The sequence below is a fragment of the Notolepis coatsorum genome (assembly GCF_963971535.1).
Source record: "Notolepis coatsorum genome assembly, chromosome: 19".
NCBI classification, from domain to species: domain Eukaryota; kingdom Metazoa; phylum Chordata; class Actinopteri; order Aulopiformes; family Paralepididae; genus Notolepis; species Notolepis coatsorum.
Genome location: NC_140183.1, coordinates 1,574,869 through 1,595,567, shown reverse-complemented (window position 1 = coordinate 1,595,567; position 20,699 = coordinate 1,574,869). Strand labels below are relative to the sequence as shown.

The 20,699-nt window shown below is 45.1% G+C and overlaps 1 protein-coding gene and 1 pseudogene across 3 annotated transcripts; both read left to right on the top strand.

Annotated features, from left to right (window-relative positions):
- Positions 1-1,548: 1,548 nt before the first annotated feature.
- LOC311245821 (AP-2 complex subunit beta-like) lies at positions 1,549-4,386 on the top strand (the record flags this gene model as incomplete). 2 transcript variants are annotated; one of them, XM_084335820.1, is made up of 2 exons in its annotated part: positions 1,549-3,291; positions 3,499-4,386. In XM_084335820.1, 2 exons carry the CDS (start codon positions 1,549-1,551, stop codon positions 4,384-4,386), a joined length of 2,631 nt encoding a protein of 876 aa, XP_084191946.1. The 2 variants fall into 2 exon arrangements, with proteins under 2 accessions (XP_084191946.1, XP_084191945.1); XM_084335819.1 differs by having other exon boundaries at positions 1,549-4,386.
- A 5,340-nt stretch (positions 4,387-9,726) lies between these two features.
- Positions 9,727-10,614, top strand: LOC311246769 (stromal interaction molecule 1-like; annotated as a pseudogene). The gene has a single exon. The product of its transcript is annotated as a stromal interaction molecule 1-like (transcript).
- The last annotated feature ends 10,085 nt before the right edge of the window (positions 10,615-20,699 follow it).

The following is a 20,699-nucleotide window of genomic DNA, read 5'->3' as shown; positions in this document are numbered from 1 at the left end:
AGACTTCCTCTCTAGATACTCTTTAATACCTGGCCAGGGTACTCCTGGGTCCTAGTGCCCCCCCATGTTACACTATATGTCATGCACATGTATTTTATGTTAATAAAATTGCATTTATCTTTAGTCCTAATCCTGTCACTGTTTGATGTCACAAAGAAGGGTGTATCCGAAAGCTGCCTACAACATTTGTAACATGTGATGAAAAAGTAAACAAATAATTAACTGTATTAGACACTTGTTAATGATGAATAGGCTTCACTTTAGATTGGTCCCCACGATAGCATCTGCAAATGATTTATAGATGTTTTATGAATGTCTTAACAAATCATTTGTTGAACATGAAAAATAAATGGAGATACAGTATAGTTGTTTTTTCATATCCATTTTTCAAAGCATCTACAAATGTGTTACTACACATTAAACAACATTATTTAATGATGAACAAATCAAGTACAAACAATGTTGATAATGAGTTATAAATAATGTAGAACTAATCTGTAAATGTTATACAAATATAGTTATAAATGATTTAATAATCATTTATGAATGTATATAAATGGTTTGTTCATGATTAGTTCATTATCCACTAATGCCTTATAAATACTTTGTAAATGGTATACAAATATAGTTATAGATGGTTTAATAATCATTTATGAATGTGTATAAATGGTTTGTTCATGATTAGTTCATTATCTACAAATACCTTATAAATGTATTATAACAGGGTGTTATTATAAAGTGCTCCCGATAACTTAAGTGATATGAGCAAAGCAATATTATTAAAGTTGTATAATAAGATATGGAAGGAGGGATATTTGCCTACTCAGTCAATCAATCATTCAATCAATCAATTATTGTTCCTATATACAAACCAGGAAAGGATCCAAGTTTAGCAGGAAGCTACAGACCGATAGCATTAACTTCACATGTAGGGAAAACTGGAAAGAATGATAAATGAAAGATTGCAGTATCATATAGAAAAAAATTTATTAATAGAGAGTTATCAGAGTGGATTCAGAAAAGGGAGAAACACGATAGATCCAGCTATATCTGTGTGACATGTGTGACCTAATGCCAGGCACAGGCCAGGTTTATACTATGAGGAGAAAACCACAAATTTGTTGTGCTTCGCGTAGACGCGTCTCCCCACACATGGCCCACAGACCACAAATGTTCTAGAATGTTCTATTATGACATCATACTGTAACATCACAGATGTTCTAGCGTGTTCTATTATGACATCATACTGTGACATCACAAATGTTCTGATGTCCTAGAATGTTGTATGATGTCATGGTGGAACATTCTAGAACATTTGTGATATATATATATATACGCAGGAAAGAGGATAACTTGAAATGCCGAAAGTGTGTGTCAAGACAGACCTTGGTTTTCGCCGGTTGTCCATCTTCCATTGCCGGCATTCAGGAAGGAACATTTGCCTAGATTTTCCAACAACAGTCGACCAAGGATTTTACGTGCATCTACTGTGGCAATTTGGCATTGACATTACATCAAAACACAGATATACTGTAAAGGGACACAATTATGACAGACTCCAAATATTTCACAACAAACAAAAAAGAGGAGATCTTAGAGCTGAAAGCAGAGCTGCACAGTGATAAGAAGGAGAGGAGGAAGGAAGCTATGAAGAAGGTCATTAATAACATGACCGTGGGCTGTGATGTCAGCTCCTTGTTTCCTGACGTAGTGAACTGCATGCAGACTGACAACCTGGAGCTGAAGAAGTTGGTCTACCTCTACCTGATAAACTACGCCAAGAGCCAGCCTGACATGGCCATCATGGCCATCAACAGCTTCGTCAAGGACTGTGAGGATCCCAACCCCCTGCTCCGTGCCCTGGCTGTGCGCACCATGGGCTGCATCCGAGTGGACAAGATCACAGAGTACCTGTGCGAGCCACTGAGGAAGTGTCTGAAGGACAAAGACCCCTACGTGAGGAAGACGGCAGCCGTGTGTGTGGCCAAGCTCCACGATATCGACGCCCAGATGGTGGAGGACCAGGGCTTCCTGGACTCCCTGAGGGATCTCATCGCTGACTCCAACCCCATGGTTGTGGCTAACGCGGTGGCCGCCCTGTCGGAAATAAGCGAGTCACATCCCAACAGCAACTTGCTGGACCTCAACCCCCAGAATATCAACAAGCTGCTGACGGCCCTCAATGAGTGCACAGAATGGGGCCAGATCTTCATCCTTGACTGCCTGTCCAACTACAACCCCAAGGATGAGCGGGAGGCCCAGAGCATCTGTGAGCGTGTCACTCCCCGGTTGTCCCATGCCAACTCGGCAGTGATCCTGTCGGCCGTGAAGGTGCTGATGAAGTTCCTGGAGCTGCTGCCTAAAGACTCTGTCTACTACAATACTCTGCTGAAGAAGCTGTCTCCACCACTGGTGACCTTGCTCTCCGGAGAGCCCGAGGTCCAGTATGTGGCCCTGAGGAACATCAACCTCATCGTACAGAAAAGGCCTGAGATCCTGAAGCAGGAGATCAAGGTGTTCTTTGTCAAGTACAATGAACCCATCTATGTGAAGCTGGAGAAACTGGACATTATGATCCGCCTGGCCTCCCAGGCAAACATAGCTCAGGTGCTGGCTGAGCTGAAAGAGTACGCCACTGAGGTGGATGTCGACTTTGTGCGCAAGGCTGTCAGAGCCATCGGACGCTGTGGTATCAAAGTTGAGCAATCAGCCGAGCGCTGTGTCAGTACCCTGCTGGACCTGATCCAGACGAAGGTCAACTATGTGGTCCAGGAGGCCATCGTGGTCATCAGGGACATCTTCCGCAGGTACCCCAACAAATATGAGCGCATCATGGCCACACTCTGTGAGAACCTGGATTCTCTGGACGAGCCCGATGCTCGCGCCGCCATGATCTGGATCATTGGCGAGTATGCAGAGAGGATCGACAACGCAGACGAACTGTTGGAGAGTTTCCTGGAGGGTTTCCACGACGAGAGCACCCAGGTCCAGCTCACGCTGCTGACGGCCATCGTCAAGCTGTTCCTCAAGAAGCCCTCTGAGACCCAGGAGCTGGCCCAGCAGGTCCTCAGCCTGGCCACGCAGGACTCTGACAACCCTGACCTGCGTGACAGAGGCTACATCTACTGGCGCCTGCTGTCCACTGACCCGGCGATGGCCAAGGAGGTGGTCCTGTCGGAGAAGCCTCTGATCTCGGAGGAGACGGACCTGATCGAGCCCACGCTGCTGGACGAGCTCATCTGCCACATCGGCTCCCTGGCCTCGGTCTACCACAAGCCCCCCAACGCCTTCGTGGAGGGCAGCCATGGGATCCATCGCAAGCACCTGCCCATCCAGCATAGCAGCATCGACGCAGGTGAGAGTCCGGTGAGCAGTGGAGCAACCTCACGTGATCTCACCTCACCTACCATGGAGCAACCTCACGTGATCCCCAGCCAAGGAGACCTCCTGGGAGACCTGCTCAACCTGGACCTGGGCCCTCCCGTCAATGTCCCCCAGGTTTCCTCCATGCAGATGGGTGCTGTGGACCTGCTGGGAGGAGGACTGGACAGCTTGGTGGGACAGAACTTCATCCCTTCCTCTGTCCCCAACATGTTCGCCCCGTTGCCCACGCCCGCCCCCGCGGCTCTCAGCAGTGGCCTCAACAACCTGTTTGAGCTCTCCACAGGCATGGCCATCACGTCCGGAGGCTACGTGTCCCCCAAAGCCATGTGGCTTCCTGCGGTGAAGGCCAAGGGGCTGGAGATCTCCGGGACATTCTCTCGCCGCCAGGGACACATGTATATGGACATGACCTTCACTAACAAGGCTCTGCAACACATGACCGACTTCGCCGTCCAGTTCAACAACAACAGTTTCGGGATGATCCCCACCAGTCCTCTACCTATCCACAGCCCTCTGATGCCCAGCCAGAGCATCGAGGTCTCTCTGCCCCTCGACACCGTCGGACCAGTCATGAAGATGGACCCGCTCAATAACTTACAGGTGGCTGTGAAGAACAGCATAGATGTCTTCTATTTCAGTGGACTCATACCTCTCAACATATTCTTTGTGGAAGATGGAAAAATGGAGGGACAGGTGTTCCTGGCTACCTGGAAAGACATCCCCAATGGGAATGAGCTGCAGTGCCAGATAAAGGAATGTCACCTAAATGCAGACACTGTATCAGGGAAGCTACAGAGCAATAACATCTATACAATCGCCAAGAGGAATGACGAGGGGCAGGACATGCTGTACCAGTCCCTCAAACTCACAAACGGCATTTGGGTCCTGGCCAAGCTCCGGATTCAACCCGGCAACCCCTACTACACGTTGTCTCTGAAGTGCCGGGCGCCGGAGGTGTCTCATTATGTCTACCAAGTATACGACTCTGTCCTGAAGAACTGAGGCGTCCACTCTCCACCTATACCACCATTCACACTCCTCCTCCCCCACCTGAGAACACACTGCAGCGTTTACTGTAGCATCCTGTATCTGATATACTGAGGAGTATATTAGGACCTGAGGAACAGCAAAGGGCAGTGGTGAAAGCTGTCATGGAATTTCTTGTGGACACAGGCCTACATCCTAAGGTGTAAGGCCACAGAACTGTTTGGGGGGTAGGAGTTGAATAAAATTTCTTGTTTAGGTTTTAGGTTTAATTTTATTAGGTTGGATAGGGTGGTGATGTTAGGGCTGGGTATTGTTTTGTTTATCCTGGGTTTATTTTATATTTTTATTTTATTTATTTTTATTTTTTTATTTGCCGGGTTCTTGCTTTATCTGGCCCAGTTGCTGGGTTGTACAGGAGGTGGCGGTATGCGCCTTTCTGTGGGTGCGACCCGCCATTAAGTCCAAAGAAGAAGAAGAAGAAGAAGATTGTACAGTTAGGCAGCAATACGCAGAAGGGCGTCTAGACTGCCGGAAATTCAAAAGAAGAAGAAGAAGAAGAAGAACTTGATTTACATGGATTCCGTTCCTGGATACCGTTGCTAAGACTAACACAAACTAGATAGACCTCCGTCTATCTGGACATAATTTGTTTTCAGAGCTGAATACATTCAATGTACCTCTAGACGTTTGCGGCTAGTTGTTGTGATACAGTTAGCTAGTCTAGTCTGAACGAAGAATGGCCTCGGAGGCTCCATACATTTTCTCGAGTCGTCCAAGACCCGTTCCTAACCGCTCCAAGTACAGAGAGTTCCGCCGAGCGGAACGATGGTCCCGGCAGTTATGGAAACATCATGCATGACCGCCGCGTCGGCCGAGGAAACACCCACCAGATCACACCGATAGCGGCTCAGCCGGACCCCGCGGAGGTGGTCCAGAGGCAGTGCGAGGCGCGGAGGGAGGTGGTCCAGAGGCAGTGTGAGGCGCGGAGGGAGGTGGTCCAGAGGCAGTGTGAGGCGCGGAGGGAGGTGGTCCAGAGGCAGTGTGAGGCGCGGAGGGAGGTGGTCCAGAGGCAGTGTGAGGCGCGGAGGGAGGTGGTCCAGAGGCAGTGTGAGGCGCGGAGGGAGGTGGTCCAGAGGCAGTGTGAGGCGCGGAGGGAGGTGGTCCAGAGGCAGTGTGAGGCGCGGAGGAGAGTCACTAGGCGGAGGCGAGTCCCGGAGCAGAACCGACCCAGGACTCCTCCGCCGCTGGAGGGCAGGAGGCACACTGACGTCCAGACAGAGCTTTACCTCGAGGAGCTGAGCGATTACACAGAGGCCACCAAGGTCCAGTGTCAGACAGACACGTTTCTGGACAAACCAGCCACGCCTCTCTTCATCCCTGCCAAGTCTGGACAGGATGTAGCCGTGCACAGATACAGGAGGGAGAGCTGTTTGACTTCGATCGAGAGAGAGATATTGAGACTACCGTCCTCCCATGGCTAATGGCTGAAGTTTGTAGCACTCTGGAGAAGAGAGATGTGGCCGGCACAGTGTTGGACATGATCATCCAGGACGTCGCCCAGAAGCGGCTGGAGCTCTTCAGTCAGTAGGAGGAGCCTCAGTAACTCTAATGGGGGGGGGGCAGAGGGAGGGGGGGGGGGGGGGGGGGGGGGGAGACAATACAGGTGACATGAATTAATTTAACCGTTATTCAATCAAAATGAACTGTCTTTGTGTATTATATGTATGTTTGTTGTTGCTCTCCTTGGGTGGGGTTAGGGTGCCCACCTGTCCCGCGATTCCGATATTGGGACGTTTGTCCCGCGTCCCGCTACAACATAACAATGTCTCGAATTTTTTATTTTTTTTAATATTATTATAATATTTTTTTTTAAATGTTGTTAATTTAATGCCTCGTTCCAATACCCTCTTGTATTTAAAATAAAAAAAATTGGGCGACGTCAAACCAATGCGCAGCCGAGCGGAGCAGCTGGACTCGAGTCTCGCGAGTCGCGCTGCCTGTCTCTGTCAGACAGTCCGAGGCCGAGGCAGCTGCAGTGTGTGTGACGTCAGTCATACCTGATGTTTCTGCAGAACAGCCTAAAGCTTTTTTACGACGCAGTGCTTGAAGTTGAGGGGGACCGCTATTTTGGATTCGAGACCAGTGCTCTCATGCAGAGGTTTCCTACCACACAGGCTGCTGCGATCGAACAGGACTTTTTAATTTTCTATCAGAGAGCGCTCGCTTACCTAGACAAATGGTTTGATTTCTCTGATCAGAATTACCTGAAACAGGTGTCATGCTTGGCTCTCAAGAAGAGAGCATTCAGCTTCCAAGAGCTTCGCGAAGCAGCTGAAGCTCTTAATATCAGCAGCAAACTGGACTCTGCATTGTTTAAAAAATGTTGTGGGTTCACCAGACACATATTGCGGAGACTGTGCTGTCTCACCTTTTCTTTATGTTATATAGGGTTTGTGGAGACTTTGGGTCTCACCCTTTTTGTTATATGAGTAACTGAGTGATCCGCTATTCACAATAAAAACATTATTATATTGTGAAGATCAACCATCGCATTCCGTCTCCTCTCTTCTACACTTCACTGCTAATAATGCTCAGGAAAAGATGGCTGAAAAGACTTAGCTCCTGCTCTTTCTATTAATGGAGTGATTTTATCAGCTTGGATACCAAGATTGATGGTTACCTGCTTAATGATGAAAGTGTGATTAAATAAAGATGTTGGTGACATAGACAGTAGCGGCTGAGAAGGTGATTGGTGAAGCATCTATATATACAGTTTAATAAGATTAATAACAAAATGTGCTATATATAGCCTACCGTCTGCGTCGAATATGAAATAAAGCCATTTAAATAATAAATACATTTCTTTAATTTTAATTAGCAAAAAATAAATACACCTACGTGTCCTGCATTGTCCCGCAAAAGCAGTGCTGCTGTCCTGCGACTGAACCATTTTGACCTGGTTACCCTAGGTTGGGTTAGGGCAGTGCTTCTCAAACTTTTTCTGTCAGGCCCCCCTTTGGCGGACCAAAATATTTTGGGCCACCCCCCCCCCCCCCCCCCCCCCCCTCGCCCAAACAAAATAGTCATGAAATGGGCCATGTTTAAATTTATTGAAATAACACCAATATCGTGACCTTTCAACTTGGCGCTATATTTTGTTTTCAGACCTGTCATGGAAAAGCCAGCTTCACACAGATACTGTATGTGGTGCTGAATGGTATCAACACCTTAACTGCTGCATCATGAGATACTTGGTACTCAGCACCACACTCTGAAACTAGCTCTCCAGGTGGTATCAGATGAGATTTCAAAGAGTTCTTCCAAGAGTTTGGATGGAGATGTGTCAGGAAGCTTTGTCTCAATGTTGTCTGTAAAGAGTAACTTGGTGATCCTTTTCTGTGTTTTATTAAATAATGATTTTCAGATTTTGAGAAATGGTATTTTCATGGAGAACAGTGCAGCTGCAACAGATAGCACTTTAGTGATAATTTTCTGGAATCCAAAAAAAAAACGTTTTTTTTTTTTTTTTTTATATATATATATATATATATATATATATATAAATTTCAAGGCCCCCCTTGTCATGCCTCTGCGCCCCCCCTGGGGGGCGCGCCCCCCACTTTGAGAAACACTGGGTTAGGGGATAGGAATGGGGAAGGGGGGTAAAATAATAAAAAATGGAAGATATCAAATGTACAACTGATATGTAACTTGATTTACAATGTTGTTCATGGTGGTGGTCTGACAGTGCGAGTTTCGTAAACCTAAGATTAGCAGAACCATCCGGTTTGACGACCGGTTGACCCGACCCGCACGCCGTGTCATCCGGGCCGACAAGCTGGCACCGGTGCGAGACGTCTGGGACAAGTGGGTGGTGCGGCTCCCACTGGGTTTCAACCCAGGCGTCGATATAATGCATCGACGAGCAGCTTGGCGGTTTTAAGGGCCGATGCCCCTTCAGGCAATATATGCCGGCTAAACCAGCGCGCTATGGCCTAAAAATCTGGGCCATGGCTGACGTCAGGACGGCATATGCCGTCAGCATGCAGCCATACTTGGGGCGCGAGGACCCTGCTGCTGCGCCAGAGAGGCAGCAGGGGAAGCGGGTCGTGATGGACCTCACAGCTGGAGGAGGAGAAGGAGTAGAAAGAGGAGGAGGATGCTTTTCAGGCCAGGTATGACAGGTATGAAGAGGCTTGGAGGCAGTGCCATTTTCTTTACGTCCCATGCCCTTGCGAAAGACCTCACAGAGCGGCGAATGGTCTTGGTGGGGGACCATTCGCCGCAACTAGCCGGAGCTACCCCCCCCGCCAGCTCCTGGAGGTGCGCCAGAGGCCGGTGCTATCCACACTATTTGCCTTCCTCCCCGACACCCACCGTGGTTTCCTATGTCCCCACGGCGAGGGAAAATGTGCTCGTCATGTCCACGAAGCACCGGGAGGCAGCGGTCTCCGACCAGGGTCACGTCAAGCCAGAGGCCATCCTGGACTACAGCCACTGCAAGGGGGCAGTGGACACTCTGGACAAGGTATTTATTATTTCTTTCTTTATTATTTTATAGTGCATGCCTGGTGCTTTATTTATTTATTCTGTGCATTATTTATGCGATGGGCGACCCACAGGAACACACACGCAGTGAGTCGCTGACGAAATGATCTCTGCACTTCCATATGATGTGATTTTATTTTTATTGGTCTACAAAATGAAATTAATCATTTTATTTGGTTTCTCTCTTTTCTTGTCTTTTGTTTCAGCTGGTAGGCACATACAGCTGCCGGAGGGGGACGAAGGCGCTGGCCGATGGCCTTATTCGCCAATATAATAGACGTCTCTGCCTACAATGCCCTGGTCCTCTGGTTGGAGGTACAGCACTGTTTATCTGTATGTCATAAATGTTATGATGCCTTGAAAATGGGGGAGCCTGATGTAAACAAGACGAAAGTCTTTCTCTGGTCTGCATCCCCTTAACAATTGTGTGTATTGAGGCGTACTGTATTGTACCCATTCTGCAATCTGGTAATACATTTTGCAATCAATTTCAATCAATCAGGTTGAGCCAGAGTGGAACAGAGGCAAGACATTCCGGAGGAGGCTGTTGTGTCGCCACACATGGCCCGCAGACCACAAATGTTCTAGAATGTGCTATTATGACATCATACTGTAACATCACAGATGTTCTAGCGTGTGCTATTATGACATCATACTGTGACATCACAGATGTTCTAGCGTGTGCTATTATGACATCATACTGTGACATCACAAATGTTCTGATGTCATGGTGGAACATTCTAGAACATTTGTGATATATAATATAGGAGAGAGGGGGGTAGAGAGCTGGATCTGTTGGCTCGGATATATGACAGCAAACATACGTGATGGAGTTCAGCAAATTGGTGACCTTATGGATGTTATTCTTGTGTCTCCTTGGGGAAAGTGGGACAGAAAAACCAAGTCCAGCACCCACATCGGATTATCAGCATGTTGATAATGGGGTGTCGGAACTCTGTCGCATCGACGAGCCACTATGCCAGGATGACAATGCCGTTCTCAGCTTGGAGGCCATCCGCAGTATCCATAAGCAGATGGACGATGACGCCAACGGCAATGTAGACGTGTCGGAGACTGACAGGTTCCTGAGGGAGGATCTGAACCACCACGATCCCAAGGCCAAGCACAACAGCTTCCACGGGGACGACCAGTTCATCAGCGTGGAGGACGTGTGGAATGCATGGAAGGGCTCTGAAGTGTACAACTGGACAGTGGACAAGGTGGTGGGGTGGCTCATCACTTGTGTGGAGCTGCCGCAGTATGTGGACGCCTTCCGCAAGATGCATCTTAGCGGCAGCGCCATGCCCAGGCTAGCCGCGAAGAATGCCACTTTGACGCTGCCTGTCCTGAAGATGCTGGATCGCAGCCACGTCCAGAAGTTGCGGCTTAAATCCCTGGACACCGTTCTGTTTGAGGCTCCTCTGATGAATCGTCATAACCACTTGAAGGACTTCATGCTGGTGGTGTCGATAGTCATCGGTATGGGCGGCTGCTGGTTGGCCTACATTCAGAACCGCTACTCAAAGGACCACATGAAGAGGATGATGAAGTACCTGGAGGGCCTGCAGAGGGCTGAGCAGAGTCTGCATGACCTACGGCAGAAACTCCACACCGCCCCCGGAGGAGCACCGCTCGGTCGAGGTGGAGAAGGTGAACCTGGACACCTACTGTACATCCCAGCAACTGGGCAGATAATCAAGAACCCGGCAAATAAAAGAAAACACTAAAGAAAAACCAATAAACCCCATAACACACAAAACAAAAACCCATCCCTAACATCACCACCCTATCCAAACCTAATCTATGAGTCACTCATTGCCTCCTGTGGGCTGACTCTGGCCTTCTTGATCACAACCCCCTTCCCTAACTCTCTTACTTGATCACTCACAACCCCCTTCTCTAACTCTTACTACTTCCTCCCATGTCATCCCCTTCATACCCATGTGTGTACTGCTACTTTAACTATTAACTTTATCCTATCTGTTTTACTGCTAAACATCGCTGTTGCATTCACTACTCCTGCCACAAAGGCCACTAAATTCAACTTCTCCCCCCACAACCTCTCTTTCTCCTCCTGTACTTCCTCTACTGCCAAATGCCCTCCTCTAAACCCCTGTCCCTTATCTTGCTTTCCCTGTCCTACCTTCCTAGCTGCCTCTGCATATGATATCCTATTTTCGCTTCTCACCTGCTGGACCACTACCTCTCGTTTCATCGCCTCACAACCCCAATACGCTACATATGCTCCTTACCACAATTACAACATATTGGCCCCACTCCCTGTTCAAAGATTTGAACTCTGGACCATACACTCCACAGGCAGCGCACTAACCAGCTGAGCTAAACGGGCCGTCATTCAAATTGTGGTTGAGAGATGTACATTGATTGTGGGGACAGACAAGCATTTACATTTACATTTCGTCATTTAGCTGACGCTTTTATGCAAAGTTCTGTACGACAAGTCATCAGGAAGGGCACAACTCTATCAGCTGAGTAACAATGTTCATCAAAGTGTTGAGTGCTACAGTGTAGGTTAGTTTATTAGGACAAGTGCATGACAGTAAGGTTAGTTAAGGTTAGATTATAATTTTTTTTCAGAGAATGGTTGAAGAAGTGCGTCTTTAGTCGACGGCGAAAGATTGGACGGGTTTCCGCTGTCCTAACTGGGGTGGTAGTTCATTCCACCATTGTGGGGCAAGGACTGCCTATTCTTTGAGGAGCAGAGAAGAATGAATGAATGAATAATTTTATTTCGAATGTTTACAAATAAATAAACAAACAAACAAACAAAAAATTCTAACATTTTCACAAATAAACAAACGAAAAGGATAGGTTTGAAGCCGAAGGCTTATAGAGCAACCTACCCCTAATTCAAAAAACGAATTCAAAAAAGTTTAAGTTTTCTAAATATAACAAACAAACAAATAAATCAACAATCAAAAATCAACAAAAACCGATCCAGAAAAGAACAAAAAAAGTTAAAGTTTGCAAGATAAAACAAACAAACAAACAAACAAACAAACAAACAAACAAACAAAAAATCAACAATCAGCAAAAAACGTTCCTGAAAAGAACATAAGCCAACATAGGAAAATCAAAAATTCATCTCCAATACCAGAGTTTCATGGTAGAAAAAAAAAGAAAAGAAAAAAAGATTGTAGGTAAAATTTTACTATAAGATTCTAGAACCCTGTTTTTAAACATCTTTTTAAACTTAAAAATACTCCTGCTGTTTTTTTATTTCATCCGGTATATTGTTCCAGAGTTTCACTCCTTTAACCGACACAGACATACTTTTAAGTGTGGTTCGAGCTCTAGGCTGTTTCAAATTGAGTGTTCTTCTTAAATTATACGTCACCTCTCGTTCTTTAAACAAAATGTGTAAGTTACATGGCAGTTGATAACTTCTAGCTTTAAAAACTATCTCTGCTGTTTTAAGGTCAACTAAGGGCCCGGGTCCACCAATCTCACATAAACACTGGCAGTGCGCCGGCAGCGCTGGCATGAAGCGCATCTTGTAGATGACAGAAAGAAATCTACAGCCAGGGCGGAGCTGAGCGATCATGGAGTAGACGTGTTTCACATGAGCTCCCTTCTACCGTGCTGAATATACGTTTCTCCCCATTAGTCTTTATTTTATTTTTATTTGTTTTTTATCTGTTTGCTAGGTCGTCGTGTTTAGTATACTGTCGTCGACTTTTTTTTCGACTTTCTGCGATGACGGGGGTGGAAACCAGAGCCATGAGCGCCCCAACCAGCAAACCACCACCACCGGGCCTGGCCGCATCGTCGCCCGGTGTCGGGGAGATAAGCGAAGCTGTGCTCTTGGTCATGACCAAGCTACACGCAGACTCTGAGACACGCTTCGCTGAAGCACAGGAGAAAGTGTTGGCGGATTTTTGTGTCAACCTCCACCGTGAGATATCAGAAGAAATACGGCTGGCGGTAGTCCCGCTGATAGACAAGATGGAGTCGATGCACGCTGTCTCCTCGGCTAATGCTAACGAACTAGCCATGCTAACGACGGAGGTATCATTACAGGGCGAGAAGATGGTGGGTCTCGAGTCCGCCCTGCTGGCTAGGCAGGCTGAAGTCAACAAACTACAGTCGGCAATGGAGGAGATGCAGTCCCGAGATAGACGCCACAACGTCAGGATTGTTGGAGTACCGGAGGCCAGCGGTGAAGGCCGTCTCTCTGAGACCATGCCCGAACTGCTGCAGAAAATACTAGGAACTGACGTCCTCCCTTCGCCTCCTGTCTGTGAGTCGGCCTACAGGGCGGGCAGGTTTTCTCCCGGCGTGAACAAAGAGCCGAGGCCCATCATAGTCAAGCTGAACAGGCTTCAGCAGAGAGAACTCATCATGCGGTCGGCTCGTACCAGAAGGGGTAATCTGAGGCTTGGCGATCACAAAGTGGCCATTTTCGAAGACTTTACGCCGGAGGTTCAAGCACAGAGAGGCGAATACAAGGTGGTCCTGTCTAGGCTATGGAAACTAGGCCTGAGGCCCACGCTATTCGCTCCCGCGAAATTATCTGTGTTGGAGAAGGTCGATGGTCTGCGTTCATTTTGGTCGTTGGCTAAAGCGAAGGAATATCTCGCGGGGATACCCGAGACTGTTGCTTGATATCTATGTCGGGTGAGTGACTTGGCGGTGTGGGCCTATATACATTGATTAGGCCGACTATTCACAAATACTTGCTGTCATGCCCAGACACTCTAACTGTCCACTGCCCATCCAACTAGCGGGACTTCCCAATGACTTCTGTTACTTGCTAATGCTGACCTCATGATCGTACTTGTGTATCGCCTCTTTGGAAGCTAGCGAGCTAGCTGAACAATGTACATAACAAACTCTAACGTGCTATCCGGATTCATCACTAGCTCACGCGCTAGCCTCGGGCTAGCTAGCGGGCTGCGTCTATCGCCTGCGTGAAGTCGTTCGAGACCCGTTAATAGTGACGCACTTTGGTTGTTGTTGCTGTATAAGTGTGATCGGCTCGCACAATCCAACGGTGGTCGGGTCCTTAACTAAATTCTTGTATGCTGTTATTTTTATATCCATGCTGTTTTGAGCTTTGGGCTCCGGTAGGAGAGGATCGGTTGAATATGTATATTAACAAGATATGATAACAGGTTTTGTCAGATATTGCCTATTATCATCTCCGGGTTAATGAATGTGTTTGATTGTGCCTGATCAGAGGGACTGTTACAGATGTGCACTTTGACCATAACCCCTTTTTCCCCTTCTTATTATTGTCGTTGTTAAATGGCATTTGTTTGCACAATTTACCTGGAACCCGATCCTACCTTAGACTACCCGCTGGTATACTCTAATTTAATTTTGTTTTGGATTTTTCCTTTGTCCATTGGTGCTATAACATTGCGTCGTTGATGCGCAGACTCCGAAATAGATGGTTGCAGGGTTGATGTTGAGTTGTTATATAATAATGACTATATTTAAATTAATTTTTTTATTTCTTTTTTCCATTATAAGTTATCTCATGTTAAGTCCTAGGCTCACGGTGGTTTTCGACCGATATCTTTATTGAAACAATAGATGTTAACGGGTTGTGTCAGATATTGCCTATTACCATCCCCGGATTAATTAATGTGTTTAATGCTTTTCTTACATAGGTTATGTCATTTCAGCCGTTGTGCCTGATCAGAGGGACTGCTACAGGGGTGCACTTTGACCATAACCCCTTTTTTTCCCTTCCTTATTATTGTCATTGTTTAATTGACATTGTTCACACAATTTTGCACAATTAACCTGTGACCCGATCCTGCCTTAGACTATCGGCTGGGATGCTTTAATTTAATTTTGTTTTGAATTTTCCTGTACCCATTTGGGCTATAACATAGATGGTTGCAGGTTGATGTGGAGTTATTATTTAATAATGGCTATTTTTACCATTATGGTTGTCTCATGTTGGGGCCAAGGCTCAGGTGGTTTTCGACCGATATCTTTATTGAATTTTATTTTTATTATTATTTGTGTTTATTGGACTAGTGGGGGTTTACTCAGGGGTTTATCTAGAGGGGGGTTGGAGTGGGGAGCGTCTTATTGGATCCATGTCTCTAGTGGGAAGTGATAGGAAGATGACCATCCTCAGTGGATGGGGCATAGGGTGGGGACTGGAGAGTGGGTATAGGAGGGCTTATAATAGGACGGGTGGGTTAGGGTTTAGAGTAGAAGGAGGGGGGGGTTGTAGCTGGGGTGGTATTTTTATGTGTTTTATGTACTGTTGTCTTATATGTGTGTAATTGTTCCTCCTCTGAACTCCTGGGATTGACCGTCTGGGCCCGCCTGGATCAGCGCCTCTGTACTCAGCCTGGCTGCACTGGTATGTTCTCTACGCATTTAGACAAGCTCGACCATGGCTAAATTGAATATTTTAATTTGGAACGCAGGAGGGCTTAACGCCCCACACAAGCGTGCCAGTGTCCTTTGGCTATTGAAGAGGAGAAATATTGACCTTGCTCTCCTTAGTGAGACGCATTTATTGGTAGGTGACGTGTCAAGACTGGCAAATCGGCAATATCACGTTATCTCCTCATCCTCAGCCGATGATAAGACGAAAGGAGTCGTCATAGTTACAAGACGTAACCTTGATATCAAAGTCCTGGATGTATGGTCGGACACGGAGGGAAGGATTACTATAGCAAAAGTTGAATTCTCGCATAGGAAGATGGCTATAATAAATCCTAACACATTTGATTCAGCGTTCTATAATACAATCACGAAGAATATGTTGGAACTTAATGGATACGCTCTCATTGTGGGTGGCGATTTTAATGCGTGCTGGGATGCGGAGATGGATAGGTCCGGGCCCTCTGAAACGAGCGACCAAAAACGGGCCTCTAAGGCCCTCAGGATGTGGGCCCAGGACACGGGGCTCACAGACCTTTGGCGCTTATCCAACCCCACCCTCAAAGATTACTCTCACCTGTCAGCCAGACACAAAAGCTTCTCTCGAATTGACTATGCATTCGCGTCCCCTAATATGTTTGATAGTTTCGATGTCTCATTGGTTCCCTTGGCTCTCTCAGACCACAAGGGGATTTTCCTTACGGCAACCTTTGGCAGGCTCTCCGCAAGAGCTCCCAGATGGCGTTTTAATTCGACCTTGCTAAAGAACGATGACTTCTGTTCTGAGTTCAGGAGTAAACTAGCTGAATTTTTGCAGATCAACGTTGGCACAGTAGAGGACCCTAGGGTCCTGTGGAACGCATTGAAAGGATTTATCAGGGGTCATGTCACACTATTTGCCTCCAATTTGCGAAAATCCCGGTCAAAAAAGCTAGAAGGATTGGAAACATTATATGCGGACCTATACGCATCCTTGCAAACTAACTATAGTGAACGACTAAACACACAACGTAAGATAATCAAAAAAGAAATAAACTCCATACTTAAACAACAGTCTGAGTTCTTGATACATAGGACAAGACAAAATTACTACTTTCACGGCTCCAGACCTAGCCATCTATTGGCAATGAAAATACGCTCAAATGATCATTTCTCGGATATCCCCTCGATCAGGACGAGCCAGGGTGCAGTCACTACTGATTCGAAAAAGATCAATGACACTTTTAAAGAGTTTTACTCACAGTTATATAGCTCAGAGGGTAATCTTGGTGACTCTAAATTTGAATCGTTCATTGGCGGGCTTGAGATACCCCACATTTCTGAGGAAGAGGCCAAGGAACTGGGGAGACCGATTACTCTTGTGGAATTGAGGGAGACGATTGTTGAAATGCAGAGGGGTAAGGCACCAGGCTGGGATGGTATTCCACCCGAAGTGTATTTAGCTTTCTGGGACCAACAGGGTCCATTGATGCTCGATATGATCAATTACGCTATCGAACAAGGGGAGTTCTCAAGAGATGTCAATATGGCTTTGATTTCTTTACTTCTCAAGAAGGACAAAGATCCCAATGATTGTGGTAGCTATAGACCCTTGAGTCTTCTCGGGGCCGATTTAAAAGTGTTTGCCAAGGTGCTGGCCCGTCGCCTGCAGAGATTTATGTCTGTATTGGTACACTGCGATCAAACTGGTTTTATCCCGGGGCGTCTGGCTGCAGATAATCTTAGGAGGCTGTTGCATGTAATCGATAACAGTAAAGACAATACAACTCCATCCACAGTTCTGTCTTTGGATGCCATGAAGGCGTTTGACAGACTTGAGTGGTCATACCTGTGGAAGGTACTTGAGGTCATGGGTCTTGGGAAGAGTTTTATTCATATGATTAAAGTCCTGTATGCCTCGCCGTCTGCGATGATACTGACAGGCAAAAACTGTTCCACACTCTTTCCAGTCAATTCCGGGGCGCTTGATCGGGGGGGTCCGGCGGTCTCTGGGGAGGGGGAGGAGGAAATGTCTTGTCTGTCTTGGTTTTTGTCTTGTCCTTCTTAACTTTGACTGGGGGGATTTTAGGGGGGGTTGATATTTAGCTATTCTGCGCTATATGTCCATTCACATGCCATCTCCCCAAGGGACTAATATTGGCAGACTGATTGACCTGTCAACCAACTTGGAGGAAGATTTTCTTTCTTCTTACACTTTACCTTCTGCGAGTTTGGCAGTCTTGAACATGTGTAAGGGACCTAGGCTATCTACAGTAAATCTGCGGCAACACTCTCGTAAACAATCTTTTAAGTCACTCCACTTTGTAAAGGTGGGGAAGGTTGGCATGTTTGAAGACCTTTTGTTATTGAAGTAGCCATCTATATTTGATAGGTTGGACGCTGTTTCTTTTTCTTTTTGTCTTTATAATTTATTATTCTGTATTATTCTGTATTATTATTGGTTGTTATTCTCCTGTGAAGTTATGTTTTTTGTTACTGTGGTTATTGTGTTGTCTTGTTTCATGTAATTAATAATAAAAAAATTTGATCAAAAAAAAAAGAAATCTACAGCCATCCTTTTATTGTTTTTCCCTGCCGGGGTTTTGCACATATTATAGCATATTTTAATAACTTTATTGTATATTAATTATATATCTAGTTATTGCCTGACACCACAGTTCGCCCTTTGCTTTTTATTAGCTTTTTAGTAGTGTATTCGTGTAGTTATTATTATTAGTGTATTTGTGTTTTGTTGCGAATCTCAATGGCCCGTCTACTGTGGGAGACAGCCAAGACAGGCAGGCAGCTCCTGTGTCAGGTTACAAACAGAGTGGTAGATATGAATGGCTGTGATTGGTTGTCTGAAAATGAGCTCAGCGCATCGCTCTGAAAGTTCAGAAAGTTTCAACTTTCGGCCGCACAAAAAAGCTGAAAACCGACTGCAGCGCATTTCCTATAGGCGGCGCATGCGGCCGCATACGCTCTCTCCCCATTGGGATACATTGAAAAAAGACGCGTGCGGTCATAAATATGAGGCAGGTGGATCCGCGCCCTAAGTCGAGGAACTTTAATGCCCTTAGTTAAAAAAACAGTGTGTTTGGAAGGATGGAGAAAACTAACATTGTTCACAAGTTCACAACCCTTATTGCCTTTTTCTGTAAGATGATAATAGGATTCAGATTCGTTTTGTATGTGTTTCCCCAAGTTTCTATACAGTAAGTTAGATATGGTAATAAAAGAGTACAATAAATTGTGTATAATGATCTCAAATTTAATATGTGTCTGGTTTTTCTTAAGATACCTAAGCTACGCGCTGTTTTTTTCTTTACATAGTTAATATGAGTTTTACAGGAGAGGAGCAGAGAAGAAGGAGACAGAGACGATAGTAATTCAGTTTGAAGATGAGAAGGAGATTGTAAACTAGATTGAAGTTGTTTCTGTTGTTTCTTTTGTTTCTGGTGTTTCTGTTGTTTCTTTTGTTTCTGTTGTTTCTGTTGTTTCTGTTGTTTTTGTTGTTTCTTTTGTTTTTGTTGTTTATGTTGTTTATGTTGTTTCTGTTGTTTCTGTTGTTTCTGCTGTTTCTGTTGTTTCTTTCGTTTCTGTTGTTTCTGTTGTTTCTGTTGTTTCTTTTATTTCTGTTGTTTCTGTTGTTTCTTTTGTGTCTGTTGTTTCTGGTTCTGGTGTTTCTGTTGTTTCTGTTGTTTCTGGTTCTGGTGTTTCTGTTGTTTCTGTTGTTTTTGTTGTTTCTTTTGTTTTTGTTGTTTATGTTGTTTATGTTGTTTCTGCTGTTTCTGTTGTTTCTGTTGTTTCTGTTGTTTCTTTCATTTCTGTTGTTTCTGTTGTTTCTGTTGTTTCTTTAGTTTTGTTGTTTCTGTTGTTTTTGTTGTTTCTTTTATTTCTGTTGTTTCTGTTGTTTCTTTTGTGTCTGTTGTTTCTGTTGTTTCTTTTGTGTCTGTTGTTTCTTTTGTTTCTGTTGTTTCTTTTGTTTCTGTTGTTTCTTTTGTTTATGTTGTTTATGTTGTTTATGTTGTTTCTTTTGTTTATGTTGTTTATGTTGTTTCTGTTGTTTATGTTGTTTATGTTGTTTCTGTTGTTTCTGTTGTTTCTGCTGTTTCTGTTGTTTCTGTTGTTTCTGTTGTTTCTTTCGTTTCTGTTGTTTCTGTTGTTTCTTTAGTTTTGTTGTTTATGTTGTTTCTGTTGTTTCTGCTGTTTCTGTTGTTTCTTTCTTTTCTGTTGTTTATGTTGTTTCTGTTGTTTCTGTTGTTTCTTTCGTTTCTGTTGTTTCTTTCTTTTCTGTTGTTTATGTTGTTTCTGTTGTTTCTGTTGTTTCTTTCGTTTCTGTTGTTTCTTTTGTTTCTGTTGTTTCTGTTGTTTATGTTGTTTCTTTAGTTACTGCTGTTTCTTCAAATGCATGATTATTTTACGTTCTAATGAGAAAATACCAGTAATACCTTCCCTCAAATGTGGACCATATATTGTAAATGTTGGATATATTCAGATACACATTCACAGTCTTGAAGAGTTTGATCTGTAGGTGCAATATAAGCTTTCTTAACCCATCATAAAGCACACTATGGGTGTATTTCACTCCTTTGTCTCCAAATATCACCAACGTAACCAACTAAAGAAACCCAAACTAGACAGTAATGTATGATATCCAACCTTCCATTCATCAGCAAAATACTTGAAAACATTTTCTCAATACAAATAAACTCCTTTCAGTTGTAGCCCTATTTTCAGAAATGTCGCCTAAAGGTACATGCCTAAGTAAATGGAAGATTGCTCCACGTCTACAAGGACAATTTGCATGTTCTTGGCATCTAGGAACATCTAGGGGCCTGTGGTTATGTATTCCCAGTGTCAGAAATATTGTGTCTGTTACTAGGCTTGAGTAAATTGTAATGAAAAAATACAATTTTCATTCAATCAATCACAGTGCAGATTGATTGATTGAATGAAAGTTTTATTAACAGATTGCAGAATGGGTACAATACAGTACGGCTCAATACACACAATTGTTAAGAGGATGCAGACCAGAGAAAGACGTTTGTCTTGTTTACATCAGGGTCCCCCATTCTCAATCCATAATGAATTGTAAGGGTGCAACTTGCTCCGTGCAATCCATTCTTTGTGGATCTAGCCCTGAGTGCGCCAAGGTTGGCCTTAGGCTAAATGCCAAGAAAACCGTGGTCATAACCTATAACACCCTCCTGGACCATCCACCTCTAATAACAATAGGAGGCACTGCTCTAAAGGGAGTCAATGATTTAAAAGACCTGGGCTCGTGGGTCAACTCGTCCGAGCAAGACCTTAAAGTGAGGAAGGCGCTTGCGTGGAGGGCCCTGAGCGGCCTGATCAATGTGTGGAACTCCAACCTCCCCCGACAAATCAAACTCAGCTTCTTCTATGTAACAGTAGAGTCTGTTCTC